This window comes from Meleagris gallopavo, chromosome 1 (assembly GCF_905368555.1).
Source record: "Meleagris gallopavo chromosome 1, MGAL_WU_HG_1.1, whole genome shotgun sequence".
Taxonomy (NCBI): domain Eukaryota; kingdom Metazoa; phylum Chordata; class Aves; order Galliformes; family Phasianidae; genus Meleagris; species Meleagris gallopavo.
This window is the reverse complement of record NC_139404.1, coordinates 113755537-113775281: the sequence shown is the minus strand read 5'-3', so window position 1 is coordinate 113775281 and position 19745 is coordinate 113755537. Positions and strand designations below refer to the sequence as shown.

The 19745-nt window shown below is 36.4% G+C and overlaps 1 protein-coding gene across 5 annotated transcripts in view; it reads right to left on the bottom strand.

Moving 5' to 3' along the window:
• Positions 1-2187: 2187 nt before the first annotated feature.
• TAB3 (TGF-beta activated kinase 1 (MAP3K7) binding protein 3) overlaps positions 2188-19745 on the bottom strand; it is a 40431-nt gene continuing 22873 nt past the window's right edge. The window contains exons 3-8 of one of the 5 annotated variants that reach the window (XM_085210366.1): positions 17126-18257; positions 16808-16981; positions 13597-13757; positions 12220-12313; positions 11442-11525; positions 2188-6798 (exon numbers count right to left, since the gene is read on the bottom strand). In XM_085210366.1, the coding sequence (XP_085066492.1) occupies positions 6650-6798; positions 11442-11525; positions 12220-12313; positions 13597-13757; positions 16808-16981; positions 17126-18257 (1794 nt within the window). In that variant the 3' untranslated portion in view covers positions 2188-6649. Of the gene's footprint in view, positions 6799-11441; positions 11526-12219; positions 12314-13585; positions 13758-16807; positions 18258-19745 lie in introns of those variants that run through there. The other 4 variants (XM_085210375.1, XM_085210382.1, XM_085210355.1 and 1 more) reach the window with 4 other exon arrangements.

The window sequence follows — 19745 nt, the reverse complement described above, 5'->3', positions numbered from 1 at the left end:
CAATTTGCAAGGCTGGTTCAGGACACTCCAGAACAAATCAGTAAGGAGGCCGTGAAAGCTTATGATGAACATTCCCCAGGCTGTGATTTAAGTCTTGATGTAGGGCAGCTTTGGCTGATCCAAGTTCTTGACTCTCAAGCAGCTCCAAAACTGTCCCTTCTTCGAGGGTGAGGAAGCAAAGCGTTTCATAGCTGAGAATTTGCTCTATCAAATTGTGTTACTGTGCTCTTTCTTCTAGTTTTGACGGAGGCATTACTTCTGAAGTGACCTACATAGATGGCTGTTCAATGCTCCCCAAAGGCACAGTGTATGTCACTTCAGCCAAATAGCAGCTGCAGGTACACTGCTATCCCACACCTTTGCAACTTAACATCAGAGTTTGGTACTAATTGTTAACAGCATATTGATAACAGCAATATATGCAAAAAGAAACACCCAACCAAATCCCTCAACTTTTCTCAAAACGCTTTTGAAAACCATTGAGCTTTCAGTCAAAAATCAAGTGTCACCAGTATCACAAGTTTTAAAGGGCTTTTTGGCTTTGTTTTTCTAAAAGCAGTAATATATTTACTTCTGTTTTTAAAAGCAAACCTATCAAGGAAGCTTTTGCTGACATCAACAAGGTCATTACGGTGTGAAAAAAAGGGATAATTAAACTGTCAAAATCTTCAAAGCTGAATCTGAGAAATTACCAAGTACCTCAAATGTTTTAAGTTGCAAAATAAATTATCTGGAAATAAATCATCTACAGAGTGTTTTGACGAACAACTACTGCTTCCAAGGAAGAATATAAAAATAAATATACATTTTATATTTATGTAATATAAATTTTATGTGTAAAATAAATGGCACTTCTGCAAGAGGATTTTTTACTGTCAATCTAAAAATTAGCATAGCCCTTTCTCAAACAACTTCACAGGGTTTCTACAAAGTTTTAGGTAACCTATTTCATATGCTTTCATTTGGAGACCAGTTGTTAGATGAAATTGTTCATCTAAGCTTCCTCCTTCTAAACAGTGTACTGACAACCACACAGCATGCAAATTAAAAAAAAAGAAAAAGCAGTACTTACCCAGCACTATGGATCGCCTTGACAAGTTAGAAGAACTGGGATATAATTCCTGGAAGATGTGCCACATAACAGTAGAAATCGTCTCTCAAACTTCACAGGTCAAAACCAAGCCATGTTTATGAATAACACAAATAGCTTTACATAAAGATATAGATACTTCAGTGGAAAAAATAAATTAGCTGGCAGAATCCGTTGTTAGATGTATGCCTTTCAGTTTGGACTTCTCTCTGTTAATACAGCATACTTTAAAAGGTACCTTAACATTTTAAAGCCTTTTTCCAAATAAATAATAAAAAAAAGAATCTTTCAATTGGAGCGATTTCTAAAATGAAAGAATTGAATGCTTGATTAAAATACAAACCTAACCTGGAATTTCTACAGAAGCCAATTCAGTTTAGCAAAAGGAATGCACAACTACATTCTTACACACTTGCTGACAAAAAATCACATGTAGAAGTGGGTTTATTAGATCAGAACACGTTTTATGACTGAAATCGTAATGTGAATAAAAATACAGCTGTAATACAGCTATAGAGCTTTCAAGCTTTATGGTATGGTATGAACTGTTACCATCAAGGTTATTAAGAATATACGCTAATAAATTGGTATGCAGACAATTCGTTTATATGCTACTCATCTTCTCAACTCTGCCACAAAGCCTCTGTCTTAGAGACTGTAGCTGAAGACAGACTTTTGTTATCATATACTCAGTGCTGCCTAGGATAAGCCAGAATGCCTGTAATCAAAACTGCAAACAAAAGCCGCTGTAAGTGTATAAAGCTATTCCTCCAATAACAACGTTCCATTCAGAAACAAAAAAGTTATCAACACAGAACATCCTGAGCCCTGTTTCTACACCATTAACTGCACAGAATACTCATAATCTCAATGGGACACCTGCTAGTACAACCTGATATTCAGAGAAACAGGATTTGAATCTCAGTTCAATATTCAGCCATTGCCTCATGAGAATCACACTGACCACAAGAAGAAAATCCCCACCCCCTGAAAGAGATTTGCTATAGCTGCAGAAGACTAGAGACAATTTGATGATGAAAGCAAAAAGGCTGTATTTTTAAATCTTTCCTACTATATACAAGAACAAATGCAGGATGTGATGTTTGCTTAGTTTTATTAATTTATTTTGCAGGAATCTGCAACTCGGAGTATGCACTTTCTGGAGGTACCATGCATGCATAGCCTCTGAATGCCTTTATACAATTTCATCTCTTAGTAATAAGTTCATTCACAGCATACACAAATCTAGAATGTAGACACCATATATACAGGATTAAACAAGATCGTGTCTTCTTGTTTTAATGAAAAAAATTTAACAGGGTTTCACACAGCAGGAAATATGGATTAGATACACTGGTGCCACCATAAATAAATAAATTCCAAGAACACAATTTTTTAAAATCATTTCAAATGTACTGAAAGTCCAGGATTATAATATTGCATTAACTCCACCGACTTACGATTATTCAAAACCAAGAAAATAGTCGCATTAATATTGATGGACATAAACAGCAATGAAAGCCCGAAACTGAAGAATCTAGCAAAATTCAGTCATGGCCAGCTTCAAATAACGCTGACATTTGGAAACAAAACAAACGCAGCAGCACATAGAAACTGACATAGTACTGACTATGAGATGTGTAGTTGCGCACGTCTTCTTTCTTCACGGGATGGAGAGTCGTTGTAGTACAGAGCACGTAAGTTCTATTGTGCCAAAGAAGCTGATGAATTGTTTATGTCCAACGGTCCACTTCTTGTAAGGATAGTCATTTTCACATTCTAGGGTGTATCACTGAATTTTAAACAGTAACTATCATCCCGATGACAATATTCTCACATTCTTTTTTTTTTTTTTAAACATTCGTTTTTGTTTTCATTTTTTCTTGTCTCCATTTCAACTCAAGTATTTTTATTTCAGTTTCAAAGGGTTTTTACAATCGATTTAAAATGCAAAAATATTTGGAAACTGAACTGAGAGAGATGTATAACTGGGAGAGATAAAGTAACTGAAGGGGTATTTTTAAAAATGTGACTTAGTAGCATAACATAGTACTGAGACCAGCTCTTTTAAGAATTATTACACCTTTTCACCACACCTCCCAGATTTCAAGAGGAACACACACATACCACAGACACACAGATACACAGTTCAATCTGATCTAAGACTACATTTTACAAAGTACTTCCTTTTGCTTGACTTCCCACCCCTTTCCTCTTCAACCAAACAAGACTAATAATTACATCAAATTAAAAGTAGATTGAAAGTTCAGAATTCTTTTTTTTTTGGTTTACTATACTCTGAATCATTTTCCACAAGCCCCACTCTAAATAAACTTTTAAAGAACTACAGTAGTATTCTATACTTATAGGGATTTCATCTTAATAGCACAGTAAATATAAAATTAGCTTTATAAAATTTCAGTGAACAATGAAATCACTTTGAATATTCAAATGTCCCAGTCAGTTACAAACTCTATCAATCTAGTAACATGTTTGAGGGAGAACTCCATCATTAAGGAAAACAAAGAAAAAACAAGTAGTGCATTAACTCAACACAATGGCATCAGCATCCCACCATTCACACATACACACAAAAGTTTTATACAATACAGTGCATTTTTATATGCCAGCCGACATCAGGGTTTTATGTGCATTCAATAAATATTACACAAACCAACCTTTTTTTTTTTTTTTTTTGGCATAATCTACAATTCATTTCGGGTATGAAATCACCTGCTTTCAGAAGGAAAATGAATTATCATTCAAAATACAATTTACATTCTAAGAAATCAAAAATATTTAAGCACCATGTAAAGTTTTCACTATTAATGTCTCTGCAAGGGCATTTACAAGTAAAGGAAAACAATGGAGGGTTTGTTTCTTTTTTTTTTTTTTTGTACAAACAACAAATGAGAGTAGTGAATGACTGGAGTAAAACTGTTGGTACAATGGAATTCACTTACATTTTAATGGCACTCACTCAGTCTTCCAGAAAGTATCTTGGTGTCAAGGCAGCCTTCTTTTTCTTCTGGTGCAGCTATGGCTAAGACTTAAGATGTCTCTGTTAACACCAGACACTACGCACTTATAGTTATTTCAGAGAATTACTGGACTGCACGAGTTTTTATTTTTAATCAAAAATAGCATCTATTCTGTCAGAAAATGACAACCATAATGATGCACAACACCTACTCTCATTTGCTGACTGCCATTTTAATTGCTGTCATTTTGTATTCCAGCAAACAAATGCTTCTGGAATTTCAACAGAAGTACAAATGAATAGAAAACTGAAATAATACAAAGGCAAAGGCATCATGATAGAAAAGTCATGAAGTTACTGGTATTGTTCTGAGTAATTCATTATACAGCCAGTAACAGCAGTGGTATTGCTTATCCTAGGTATAATGCTTCTGCTCATCTGTTTTCTCATTATCAGTACTGTCAACATGTCCACTTACACGAACACAATTAATAGTTGTTTTCTAACTTTATGTGGACATTGATTCCTCACATGATGAGCTCCTCACATAGCATAAAAGAGAAGAAGGGAACAGAGAGAAACTATCTCTGATGCCTTTGACTTTGTTTTGCTCATCTGTGGTGCACACCGATGGCTGGAGTTCTTTTAGCTTATTTAAAATTATGCTGAAGATTTAATTAGTGCAAGAACATATTGAAAAATGCCAAATACTGGTTCCTCATCTAAGGTCACAGTTTATTTTTTCTACCATCATCTTTATAAACTGCGCGGAGAGAAGACACCAGATTGAGCAATGAAGTCAAGATAAATTTTCCTCCACCCACCTCTAACAAGTGCTGCCTGCTTTTAAATAAGAATTCAGACATGATTGTTCTACCACAGTTTAAAATGTTATCACGCAACAAATTAATTGTGGTAATTGATCATATGGATAGGATTGCCATGAATTAAGAAGAATTTAAAATGAAATAGTTTGAATCTCTCCTGGTGAGGTTTAGCTAGCATGTTTTGCCTCACAGTTATGAAGTCAATTACCAGAATTCAGCTGACATGCTTGGTTTCATCTCTGATTCTTGAGGAAGTTACACCATAAAAACTCCAATGCACTGTTCTGGCTTCTGAATGGTACACAAAACATCCTACTCAGTCACAGTTTTGAAACACAATCATTCAGCTGCCCAAAACCAAGTTCAATTCCAAAAATAATGAGTGCTTTATTACAGCATTCTGAAGCATTCTGACAAATTGAAGATCATCTTTATAATACAGTAGATTGTATGCATGAAAGTACCAGTATGATTTTCAGCTGCAAGTCTTGCGTACTTCAACCTACGGCAAATATTTCCTGATCAAAATAAGAAGAATGCAGTGTGTAATTTTTCTCAAGATCTGCCATCTGCTACTTTATACAGGCTGGTTTATTAACAATGTGCAAACAAACCTGAACTGAAGAGCTAATTGATTAATTATTTTTCAGCTAACTTTGAACTGGGACAGAAGGTAGCTTCTGTGCTGTAAACATCATGAATTCTTCATAAATTGGAAGCTGAAAAAGCCTAAGAAACTGGGTACAAACACTTCTCATACATAATCATGGCTGAGCTCAAGTCATTCAAACAGAATCTGGAGTAGTCTGTGTTTGGCATGTCACTGTGCTGCTACAGCACAGTCTTAGAAAATTGTATATAAAAGCATACTTTTCGCTTTTAAACACAATGGTCTAATGAAAGCATGCAGTAGTATCTTCATTCATAATATGGTAGAATTCATTCTTTGTTTATTACCAATATTGACACAGCCAGGTGAGCACTGTACAAGCAAAAGGGATTGTAAAAAATTACCTCTGATTTGAACTCTCTGTAACACTCACACAGTATCTCGTCTAGTCACCTTAGGTCACTATTTCAAACAGTAATTTTTTGTAGGCATAAATTACCCTGAAAAAAGCAGCAATTACAAAAAAAAAAAAAAAAAACAACAAGGAGAAGGGTATTTTTGTGTCTTTTTTTACCCTTCTCTTTCTATACATTGAAAAATTTATGTTTGCATTTACCTGTCTTCTTATTCATTAGCTTACAATCTAGAAGCACAGGGAGCCTTTGTTTTCCAGCTAGCTGTAAGCCAGGTTAAATCAACTCTGGCTCTTCAGTTTTTTGTGATCAGTGTAACATTTCATACCATTACTAAGAGTCCTATAACTTGATTTTTTTTTTTTTTAATTTATTTATTTATTTATTTTTTAAGAGCTACTAAGCAGTAACTGCAACCACAGGACTAAACACCAGTAGTTATTTGCTTTCCTGCATACATTCCTCCTGAAATTAATCCTTTTACATTTTCAGGTTTTGTTTTCTGCTTTGCTCACTGTAATAGGATAAGAAAGAATTTCACCTTTATTTCTTTCTTAGTGTGTCACAAAGCAGAAACATCTTAACACATTTCCCCCACCCCTTTGCACTATGAAGATTGGAGACAAGCAAAGGCCGGGCAAATGGACTGAAAGGTTCCCCATGTTTCCTTCTCCTACAGCTGTTGGCTTGAGAGCCTGTTTTCAACCCAATGAAGCCCCTTCTTGATTTTCAAGTGTATCGTGGCATTTCACACTGCTCACAGCGATTTAGTGCTGGGTGATTTAGAAAGGTGCAGCTATCACAGTTCCATGGAGCTCCTTCAAAGTCTTCATCTCTTGGCTGAGTCCGTGCAGTCTGTTTGGAATTGTTTGGATGTTCTAAAAAAAGAAAAAAAGAAAATTTTTTTTTTCTTATTTTAGAAGAGAAGGAGGATGGGTAATTTTTCTACATAGATAACACTTTTTCTTTTTTCTTACAGCACATCTAAAATAATCAGATTTCACAAACTAGTTTAAGTATTTTACTTCTGTAAAGAGTCACTTTAACCATACTAAATTAAAAACAAAAACAAGTCACTTCTGTTAGGCCCCAGATACTGCTGAAGGTTTAATAGCTTAAAACATAATAGTTTCTTACTTGCACTCCAACATCATCCTGTTAAGAATGACCCGATGTCCTACCACATTTTAAATTCCAATAATCTTACTTTTATCCTAAGTCAAAGACGACTTTAAATCAGTTCCTTCAAATAGCTTGACAAACAATATACTTTCTATGTATTTTCTAGCATTTATCCAGGAGGAAGAATCACAGAATCATGGGGGTTAGAAAGGGACCTCAAGAGAGCATTGAGTCCAACTCGCCTGATAACACGACAGGCCTACGTCAAAACAGTGTGATTGCTTTTTATTCACAGAATCACAGAACAGTTGAGGTTGGAAGGGAACTCCGGAGATCATCTGATCCAACCCTGTGCTCAAGAATGGACATCTAGAACAGGTTGCTCAAGACCATATCCAGGCAGCTTTTGAAGATTTTTGAAGAAGGAGACTCCACAGCCTCTCTCTGCGCAATCTATGCCAGTATTCAGTCACAGTGACAAACTGTTTCCTAATGTTTAGATGGAACAATGCCTCTAGACTTGGCACCACTAAGCCTAGCTCTGCTTTCTTTGCGCCCTCCTTTCAGGTATTTATACACATTGAGATCCCCCTGAGCCTCTTCTTCTCCATGCTGAACAGACTCAGCTCTCTCAATCTCTCCTTGCAGGAGAGGTGCTCCAGTCCTTTGATAATATCCACAGTCTTACATTGCACTCCTAGTATTTTTCTCTTCTAATGGAGAGCCTAGAACCAGTCACAGCACTTCAGGTACAACTTCATTAGTGCTGAGTAGAGGGGAAGGATCATCTGTCTTGACCTGCTGGTAAAACTTTGCCTAATACAGCCAAGTGTACTGTTAGCTTTCTTAGAGCCATGGGCACATTGCTGGATCTGATCACCACCCTCCTGTCCTGGCCTTTTAGCTAGTTTTCAATCTATTCCACTATTTCCTCAGCCAGCCCATACTTCATCAGCTACTACTCTATGAGGATGTTATGGGGGGGCACTGCCAAAGGCTTATCAAATCCAGGAAGACAATATTCACTGCTCTCACATCACCTATCAGGCTAGTCATGGTATTACAGAAGCTTATCAGGCTGGACAGGCATCACACCCCCTTATAGTAAATCCATGCTAACTACTTCTGATTATTTTCTTGTCTTTCAAAAGCCTGAAAAGGGTCTCCAAGATGAGCTTTTCCATCACCTTCTCAAGAATTGAGCCCTGTAGTTCCCTGGGTCTTCCTTCTCTTCCCTCATGAAGACAGGAATGACATTTGTCTTCCCCCAGTCTTTAGGCACTTCTACGAGTTGCCATGCTCCAACAAAGATCATACAGAGCAGCTCACAATCAAATCTGTCAGCATCCTCAACATTAACAGGTGAATTCTATCACTTAAGAATGTTTGGCATGCTTAAATACTCCGTGACCTGGTCCATTCCACCAACAGTACATTCTTCATTGCTCCAGCCTTTCCTCTTGGTCTCTGCAGCCTGGCATCCTTGAATGTTGGTCTTGCTGAGACACAGAACACATTCAGTACCTCAGAGTTTTCCCTGTCTTCTATAATTGGTTCTCGTTTCATTCAGGAAGTCTGTATTTTCCAGTCTTTCTTTTGTCACTGATGTAGACTTTTCCAAGGCCAGGTTGGATGGGACCTTAAGCAACCTGGTCTAGTGCAAGATGCCCCTGTTCCATGACACAGGTTTGGAGCTAGATAACATTTAAGGTCTCTTCCAATCGAAACCATTCTATCAAGTACATGCAGAAGCCCTTCTTGTTGCCCTTGGCATCCCTCATCAAATTCAATTCTATTTGGGCTTTAGCTTCACTAACTTCATCCCTAGAGGCTCTGACAGTGTCTCTGTTCCTCCTTGGTTACCTGTCCTTGCTTCCATCCTCTGAACGCTTACATTTTGTATTTGAGTTTGGCTAGCTCCTTGTTCACTCAGGCAGGCCTCCAGGCAATTTTGCCTGAATTCCCCACTATTGGAAAGCATCGCTCATGAATTTGGGAGAGGTGATAATTGAATGTTAAACTAGCTTTCTTGGACTCCAAGGCCTTATCCCACAGGATTCTACCAAGTAGATCCTTGAAAAGGCCAAATGGCTCTCAGCATCTCCAGCAGGCATGTAAATGTACTAAGCAGTACTTAAATCTGTTTTCATTCATAAGCATCAGTACATATTAATACATGTATGATTATGCATTGGATTTTAACCCATGGAAGGAACCAAGAAAGGTTTTCTGATGTACCCTACCAACTCTTCAAGACCTCAGGATATCTCAGGTGAAAAAATAACCAAACTTTCTAAGATGGGAAAACCCAACATTTTACAAAACATTAATATTCCAAACAATGTTAGAATTACTTAGAAGGTAAAGGTTAAAAGAAGGCTAAAAAGAAATCAACAGATTAAAAACAAACAAAAGCAAGTCATGTTGTTAAAAAAAAAAGCACAGTGATTTGTGATTCAAAGCGCACACACTGCTCAATATTCTCTGCTCAGAAATCTAACAGATGGCTGACAACAACATTAGTGCAAATAACACTTAAGTTTGTTTTCAAAGACATACTTAAAGAGGAAAGAAAAAAAAAAAAAGTACCTTCCTTGCTTAAATTTCCAGTCCAGATGCAGTATAATCACATTAGCAGTGTGTGACCTAAACAGATTCTTGCTAAGCAAGCAAGTTGTGCAGGCACAAGCCTTCATTCATGTTAATAGCCATCCTGAAGCACAGAGCAGAACTTTGTATGCCCATACCTACCTGTCTATCCATATCTTAATAACTGAATATTAAGGAAATGCATTTTTCTAGGAGAGAAATGAACTTGACAGATCTATGTTAAAAGCTGAGCTCAAAATACAAAATACTAACCCTTACACACGTCTCTATGAAGTTGACAGACAAAACCTGCAAGCTAGTCTTAAGTCATACAAATATCACATAATGCTGTTTCTAATTGTCAGTAAAATCATGCATTTCACGCAAGTCCTGCACATTATTTTGCTTAGAAATAATAAATAGTGTAATTAAGAGCGTCTTGCTAAACATCACTAAGTACCTTGAATCAATCACATGATTACCACAATTTAACATGAATTCAAGTAGCTGCTTTTGTGCCACTGCTCACCTGATGCTCCATCTGTCTTTACTGTGCACTAGCACTTGTACAGGGAACATATCCCAATTTTTTATTATTTTTTTTTAAGCTGATATACAGGTGAGCAGGAGTTCTAGGCCTTTCTTTTAAATTTCCACAGGCATTTTGAAACATGAAAGGGAAAAATATTTGGTTTGGAAGATAGAGAGAAAAGAAGTGCTTACTAGCAACTAGATTATTTACTGTTATCATTATTATTAAAAATAAAATTTGGGTTTTCAAGCATAATATATAACTACTATATCAGAAAATTAAGTTTTTCCACTAGTAATTTTAGTACACACTACTCGCATTAGGAAGAGACTGTTAAGCTCATCACACAACAGTTTCAGAGAAAAGAGCACAGCATCCTGGATAAGCTGTTTTGGTGGTAAGATATAAAGTATATAAAAACATTTGCTAATGCTTGAAATTAATTTCAACAGATTTCAAGAACTAATTTAGAAAAAAAAAAACAAAAACAAACACCTGAGCAAAAAAATAACTGAGACAAAAGGTAGGATTCTGCTCCAAAATGACCTCTGTATATACTCACGTCCAGAGTGCTACTGAGCTATGCAGCCACTAGGTGTCTACTTAGTGTGAGTTGAATCATTCTGTGATGCACTGATTGAATCTCCACAAAACTAAGACTAAATATGTAGCTCCTGTATGCACATAAAACCCAAGTCCTAAGCAAGATAGAAATCCTATATGCTATTCAAACAGTACAGAAAATTTCTGAGACCAATAATGAACCTGTATAAGTGGGACACTGCAGACCCATGTACGAAAACTTACTTCATCACAGTCCTTAAATTACATGAGGCTCTTTGCTGCACTAAAAAAGCACAAATTTCAGGGCTACTACTGTGAAACTCATATTCTAAACACGAAGTTAAAGCATAGCCAGGAAAGTTAAAGTTAAGTACAAGTAAAAATGCAAATTTTAAGAAGTAAAACTATTAAATCCTACATCATGTATTAGAGGACAGCTAGAAAGAACTCCTGATGTAGAAGTTTTAAATTAGAAGTATAAAATATGTAATTAGAAAGCTCTAGCTAAAGCTTTAGGAGTTTTTGTACTTTCAACTCCTCTTCTAATAGTGAATATCAGTCTTCACAAACACAGTAACAGAACTCACAATGAAAACAACCTGCCTGATGACTGCAGATATATAAACAAGGTATGGTTTGCTTTATACAAAGAAAAAAATTAAAACACATTTCTCAACGCAGATAGGGCAAGTTGATATTTGTTTTTTTACCTACCCTTTTTATATGGCTTTGGTGGCACAACAGGACCAGGCTCTATGTTATCATAGAAGTTACATGTGGCTTTCGGATCAAAGTTGCCTGTCATAAAAGATAAGTATGAAAGCATAAGGTAAATGTCACTTACACGCCTAACCAGTGACATTAATATCTAGAGTCTTCAGATTTTACATGTCTTTTTACTATTACATTGTATTTCAGCCTTTTCCCCAACAGTCCTTTGTCACATATTTTCAGTTTTATGTTTATTCTACTAACTTTTAGCAAGCTAATTCCATACTGAACAATCAATTCCAGTTCAACATTCTGCAATGTTTTAAAAACCTGGGAAATCTCAACTCTTCTGTATGATAGTCTTAGTTAAAAAGAGAGGAGAAAAAAAAGGAGGTCTGTGCGTTTTTCATCTATTTGATTGTATTTATGTCAAGTTTTGGTCAAAGAGAGGATTTTAAATACCTAAATAGAATTGCCAACTTCTTGGCGGCCACCGGTGTTCCTGATTTGTATCACTTTGCCAGAGGTAAAGAAAACAAAGTAAGTAAAGAACCTTCACTAAGTAAGGATTATTTTTAGATTCACTCTTGACAAAGTCACTGTTTAGTTGGTAATGTAATTTAATTCAGTCAACAGAAAAATTTGCAAGTCAAGTTTACCAGGTTGAATTTGGAAATAAATAAAAATACAAAGTTCTATTTTAATTAAAGAATCCAAGATACCCTTATTTAAATATACATCGTATTTAAATTATGTTTCTCAAAAATTATCAGTTCTGTACCTCTGGACTGAAGGAGGTCAACTTCTTTCAGTGTACAGTCAACATTTATCTGGAGCTGTCTGTTGAGGCTTCTCAATTTGGTCATTTCCTCAGGCTAGGGAGAAATAACCAAGAAAGCAATTGTAGGAGAGTCAGCAACTTATCCAATGTATAAATAACATTGCTATATCTATGTGAACAGCTTTATTGGAAACTGAGTATAGAGAAGGCATTGAAGAAAACAACCAAGATTACACTGTCGACCCCTTCGTGCCACTCAATTTTCTTTAAGAAACATTCTCCTACTGGCATTTGAAGAAGTGCTAAGAAAAAACAAACCAACCAACCAACCCAAAGAAAATGAACAATACTAACATCCATTTGTAAAACACTAGTCTTGTGGACACAAGTCTAAAATAATCACACACCTTACAAAAATCCATATAAAATGATGACTTGCTACATCAGTTTACATCACAAATATCTGTAAAAGGAATATGAACTGCAGTTCACTTAAACTTCTGATCTTTGACACCTCTGGTCAGATTCAACTCTGGACAGACTGGGCTTTGGTTTCCCTAACCTCATTTCTGCATGTTCAGACAGTGTCTTCTGCAATCCTGCCTGGACCATACCTGATAGATACCTCTCCGAACACTTAAGACAGATGAGACATACAGCAGCTACATACTTCAGCATCTAACAGTCTGTGCTGTTACTCAAGCATAGTATGCTTTACTGCCTACATCTGTCTGCATTGTTTATGAGAGCACAGTGAACAAGACTGAAGTGATTTGGCTAACAACTGCATACACTGAAAGCTATTTTTCAGTCAGATGAGCTCTCTTATCAGAGTCATACAGACGTCTGGGCTAGAGTCACTAGTGGTTAGAAGTCACAGAGATAGGAAGAAATAACAGAGGAAAAAAGGAGTGAGGTACCAACTATTTCAGTCAACACCACTAGTGAACCGTTACTTGGCACATCATGCACATACCAAATGGGAAATGGAATGTCTAAGAGATGCAGCTATCCAAACAGCAAAATACCTTGATACAGTGAAATAATGTTTAAAAAAAAAACATGAAGCTCTGCTATGTCAAGCTGGATACGGCTCAGACTATAAACAGATTTGGATGTACACTTCCATAGGTTGTTAAGAAAGTAACTAACTGCTCCATGGCCCAAAAAAGCACACAAACTATTCTCAGAAATTCTGTTGTGAAACCTGAAAAGGCTGGACACACATTTCTTAAATTACCAGAACTGGTTTCCTACAAGCCAAGAACTTACAGAAAAACCATTTTCAAATATTGAAGATTTTGGGAGTACCTTATGCTTATGAAAAGATAAGAAATAAATTTGTATCTTGAATTAAAATACTAACAAATTGCTTACTGTTGGAATTGCAGTTGTACAGCTAACTCTTCGAAGTCGCCTCTGCATTAGATCATGCTCCATACCATTGACTTCAGCTTTCAGGCGTTCAAGCTCTTCTTTCTCAAGCTTCAGTTCCTTTGCTAATCTCTCCATCCTTGCTCGCTGATGTAATAGCAAGGCTAATTTTTCACATGGAAGAAATATTTAGCAACATCAAAAAACAAACAAACAAACTTGGAACACTGAACTTTTAGTTTATATATAATATTCACGAGTGACCTTTCTGGAAAAAAAAAATAATAATGTGATCATAAACATGCAGCCAAATATCAGTGTGAAGATGCTTTCATGCCAAATAAACTACAGGTTTGGACAAGACTCTTCCAGAATAAAAAGTCATTTTAGTAACTTGAAGTAGATATTACCATTCTGGCCAACGCTTCTTTTTTTGGTCTTTCTCATCTCAAAAATAGAAAGGCACCTGTACAAGGAGACAGCTTCTCAGGATGAAACAGCAATCTAGTTATGTTAATACTATACTGACAGAAAACTAAATACCAGATGTAAGATCAGAAGATAACACATGCTTCATAGGCAGTATTCACTAGTGTCTGACAGAGTAGCCTTGAGACATCAGCCAAATGTCAGTCCTCAATAGCTGATTTTTTTTTCAGTACTATTACAGATCATACAATAATATCTTTAAGTATTTTTAGCTTCTTAGAGTCTACTAAATTTCTCAATACTACAAGTTCACCACTGCTCAAAGGCAGAACTACAGAGCATCAATAAAAGAGACTAGACATGTGAATCCTGAAGGGGAAACAAACAGAAGAACATAGCTGGGGGGGAGTTCAGGTCCTTCAAAGTCATGAATTCTATAATTTGCTGCCCTTTCATCTCTCTCTGCTGAAATAAACAAATTTTTACTACCTAGAAGATGATATTCATTTTTTGCAGGAAAATATTTCTCAGCATTCCATCATGATGCAAAATTGGCTAAGTTAACTAGTGTGATGCTTAGCACTTTCTGATCCATGTATTTTTACCTGACGAAAGCCTACCAGGACAGAGAAAAATAAGAGAAATTTGCAGCCAGTATTCAGACCAGCATGCCAGTAAAGTAACAATCTTTCAAGCAAACTGATTAATTACACGAAAACACTGTAGAATCTGAAAAACACTATTTCATATTAAGTTTTAGCCAGCACTTGTCCTTTTCTTCAAATTAAAAAAAAAAAAAAGTACTTGCATATTAGCTGGGGGAAAAAAAATAAAAAAATAAAAAATAAGCAACAGTATGGATGCAGCTTAGTAGAGGAGGATAAAAGTACTGTCATTTTATGCCCGTTTCTTTTATCAGATGTCAGTACTCTGTGCAAAACAACAGCACCTTACTTTTGATTTGTATGGATCCACCAATTCAAAGAATAAACACTGTAAATCTTGAAGAATAACATCAGATATTTTCATAACACATGCTCCAACATTACTGAACAAAATCATCTTCTTCTTGAAGTCAAATGTATGTTAGTCATTCAAAAGAGAGTTCAAGAGATAACAGATAAAGATACAGATATCAGCTATGATTTGCAGTGTTAGAATGAAATCCTGTTTTTCCATGACTTTTCCAACTCAATAGCAGATATGCATTTCATAGCTTGGCATTATGCCTTGGTACAACTGATCAAACTTGACTCCTGCTGCAAAGAAACACTGGAGGAATAGACATCAGAACTGTTTTTTGATAACTGTTTTCACAATGGTTCATATTCAGAAGGAAATTAAGTAATCTTGTTCCCTACAGTAAGCTTTTAAGGATAGTCCTCTCTAGGTCTCTTTGTGGTAGTGAAAAGTATAATGTTTACTCTTCTACAATTTATTTGGTGCATCAACACCAAATGCTAATGAAACCCTGGCTGTAGCATTACCACAAAAGCAGATAGCCCAAAGATTACATACCAGCAAATCTAAATGTTTTTACAAAATACAGAAATCTAGACTTAAACCTTCAAAAGTCAAAAACAGATCTCTATGTTTCAGAACATTTTTTAACTTCAATTACATGAAGCTACTTACAGTTTTCTTACATAATTGACTGCCTTTCATGAAGTTGCAATAGAAAAATTATCAAAGAAAGCATGAGCTATGAAGTACAGAGCTACCAGTGTTTTCTCTAAATAACAGTTCTAATTGGGTCTAACCAGGTACAGGACAGCTCTGCTGACAAGCCAAAATAGCTCAACAGGCACAAAGCAAAATAACAAATCAACAAGTAAAGCACAGGATAGTAAGTACTGCTTCAGATCTCCCAAATTGAGAATGCTAAAAGGAGCAATATAGGAATAGATTCTTTTTCAAATGCAGATTTAGAAAACAAAGCATTCTTTAAATATTTGCTGCTGATAATCACTGTGTCATTAACCCAACCGATTGGTCTGAATGCTTGCAGTCTGATTCATTTAATTCCATTTTAAATGTTTCAAATCTTGAAAGCAAGTTACCTTGAGAAAAGTATCTTTCAGCTAAAGGTAAGTTTCATTACTGCTTATTATCAACTACTTTAATTCTTTATTTATATATGGCATTAAAACTAACTACATTCCGTCCCTATGGAGCAGAATACACATCCTACAGCCTGTCTGCCTAGCTTTTCTTTGAGAATTATAAGTGCAAGAAGTTCTTCAAAACAGTTACATGTTCATTAAAAAAAATGGATTTGTTTTGTCCTAAGAAGTAATTTTAATTTCAATTCTTCCTCTTTCATTTAATACTCTTCAACCTAAACCAGATAAATTGGATTAGAATTCCTTACAGAAGTTTCTGTTTCACCTTTTATGATGGACCCAGTTCTGAACAAATCTATGTACTGCAGAGTTCTTCAAACAAACAAAAATATATAAACTATGTAATAAATAATAAAACTGTAACGTAGCTTTTCAATGCAGAAGTTTCAAATCAGACACATGGCGTATGTTAGCTGTAGCATTCTCTTAAGGAAACCTATTTTGTCAAAAGCACAGCAATTTACCAAGCTTCAGAAATTCTTTATGCATCAGATCAATATTTGGTACCATTTTTTAAAAAGAGAACATAAGCTGATTATAGATTATTTTTGTTGTGATTTGTGTTTTTCTCTATATTGGTTCAGTATTTCCCACTTAGTAAGTAGCAAAATCAAGCTGAAAATGCATTTCACAGAAAACAATGTGCTGAGTAGAGCAATTACCTTGAGTGTAAGCATAGTCATCCGATCCAGAACTAGAACTTCTCTGATACTTATGGCTTCCTTTTTCTCCTCCAGATCCTGGGATTACAGAAATAGGCTGAATAGGTTCTGGTGCTGCAGTACGCTCTTCTTGGTCCACTAAATTTAAAAGATTCTCAGTCGGTGCTCGACCTACTGTGATTTTAAAAATAGTTGGGTTTGGCTGAGATACCATTACCCGAGGAGACTGTGTTGGTGCACCTGTAGGTCCAGTTGGTTGAGTGTAGGTAATATATACTGGATTAACACTAAATGGAGGTTTGGGTTGACCCGACATACCTCTTGATGGAGAGCTTGAAGGAGGAGTAGTGGCTGCATACAGTGGGTGCTGGTTTCGTTGAGATGGTTGATTACTTATTGGTGAAGGACTTCTGTTCATTGCAGTCCCAGGTCTTTGCGGTGGTTCAACTGTAATTTCTATTTTATTCATGGAACCTTTGGATAAACTAGGTCCAGCAAAAGGAGGAAGATACGATACAGAGTGACTGCCTTGTTTTTGAAAAGTCTGCGATGCTTGCTGATATGGATGAGGAGGGACATTTGAAGGACTAGGAGGCATAAAAACATGTGAACTCTGATGACTCAGCTGAGGCTGAACCTGGTGTTGAGGAGAGCCAAAGGGAGAGGGGCACTGGGATGCCGGTGGTGATCTAAAGGCTGATTGAGGGATCTGGGGTTGTTTAGGAGAATACTGAGAAGGTTGGTAGTTCTGTTGATGTGGATACACAGGTAGAGGACGGGGAGTATAATGTGGAACTGGGCCCTGTGGCGATGAATGCCACGGTGTATTCTGAGGAGTCTGTCGTCCTGAAGAACTTTGAGATGTTTGTCTAATATAAATAGAGCCAGGAGTCCCATAAAGATTGCTTGGAATCTGTGGAAGAATTTGTAGAGCTCTGGGTACACTCTGTCCAGAGGGGAGGTTTTGTGATACTGTAACAGTAATGGGATTTGTACTGTACCGAGGTATGTGCATATACGTGGGAGGAGGGCCTTGCATAGCAGACGTGTTCATTCCTGGTTGTATGGAAGATGGCTGTGGAGGTGGCTGTGGAGGAGGAGTAGCTGCATTTCTATTCTGGTCATTCATGAAAAATGGATTGTAATTAGGAGAAGCTGCCACAACAGCGGGAGCAGAATGTGGTTCTTGAACTAAGCAAATCAGCTGTTTACCTGCTGTGCGTTGTGGATCAATATGTCCATCACTCGAACTATGTACCAGTGTACGACCACCATTAAGTTGAGCTCCATCCCCTGCATGATAGCTGGTATGAGGATGAATACCCAGATTAATGTGCAAAAGGCTATTTCTATTCATTCTGGTGTCATCAGGGCTATGGTACTCCATGTATAAGTATTTGTTGCTCTCCTGTGCGAGGGCTCGACAACAGGCATCCAGGTTGTTGTTGTTCTACAAATAAGAAAGGACACTTATTACCATATAATAGCAAAAAAAGGAAAAAACAAAAACAAAACTGTTAAAAGTTCAATATACATTCAACTGGAGCTGCAATCAAGTCTAATATGGACATAATATTTCATTGCAGATGACACAGATAAGAATTTTGAAATAAAGATAATAGCGACTAGGTTATAGTCTGCAAGTAGTATATAGCTCACAATTACATCTAGCAAAAGGCTAGATGCAGTAACACTGCTTACAATATGACACTTAAATATCTATCAAATCAAGTCTAGTTTGGGGGAAGGCAAAGAACAGGAATGTACAATTATTTTTAACAACACAAAATTAAGTTAGACTAAAACTGCAAACTCTGGATAGTCCAAACAAAGACATAGATAACATTTTACTGTTTACCTAAGTACATCTCTTAACTCGAAAGTTTAGAACTCCAACATTTTAAGTCAGCTTCTTGAGATAGAATTTAGCACCTTAAAATGAACTACATGAAACCAGAATTAGTGTTGCTTGAAAGCACACTGGCAATTTCCTAAGGCCCCTTACAATTATGTCGTAAATTTCAACAGTTCTGATGAATTCCAGGCTCAAAGCTAAAAAAAGGTTTATTCGTTTTAATCAGTGAGGAAACTAAATAACGTTTGTAAGGGCTTGATTTGTTCTGTGGTGCCAGCAATTGAAAATACAGACATGAAATCATAAATCAAAGCAAATATAAAATGGGACACTCCCTTTCCCTTCCTGCCCTCTCTACTCATTTTAGCTTCATCTCTTAATCCTACAGTGAAGATGACAGTGAAATTCTGTGAAGTTTTGAGTGTTTGACTAACACAGACATTCAGCATCTATTCAGATGAACACATACCATTGAATACAACAAGAGGGAACGGTCCAGCTTTTAAATTTGTATTACCTTCACTGTGCAGATACTTATACTAGCTCATCTCTCTTCCATGCTAAGCTACCCTGCCAGACTCTAATGGTTGATGGGAATACCCAGATGTATCACACACATTTAAAAACAGAACATTTGGAAATGTAATAACAATCAGCGTCAAGACAACAGCCTCAAAAAAAAAAAAAAAAAGCTAATTGTTACCATCAGCTCCATGACATCTGAAGGACTTCATAAAGAGAGGACTTCATCTATGCCACGTAGACAAAAAACACCTTAGATTTCTAGGTTCCTTATTATGGAGAAAGGTGCCATTGTGATAAATCTCCTATTGATGCTACCATCAATAAATATCCTGTTAGCCTTATTCCTGTGTGCATGCAATCAAGTATCACATAGGCACAGATGAATAATCAGCAGAAAAATAAAACCATAAATGCGAAGAAAAACAGTAACACCTTCGTGTGTAAAAAATACAAGAAGCAGTCTCCCATCCCTTCAAAGTACAACCAGAAGAATGAAAACTGATGCTCTAAGTAGACTACTAGAAAGTTTTCAAACTACAATAATGAACTATACAGACT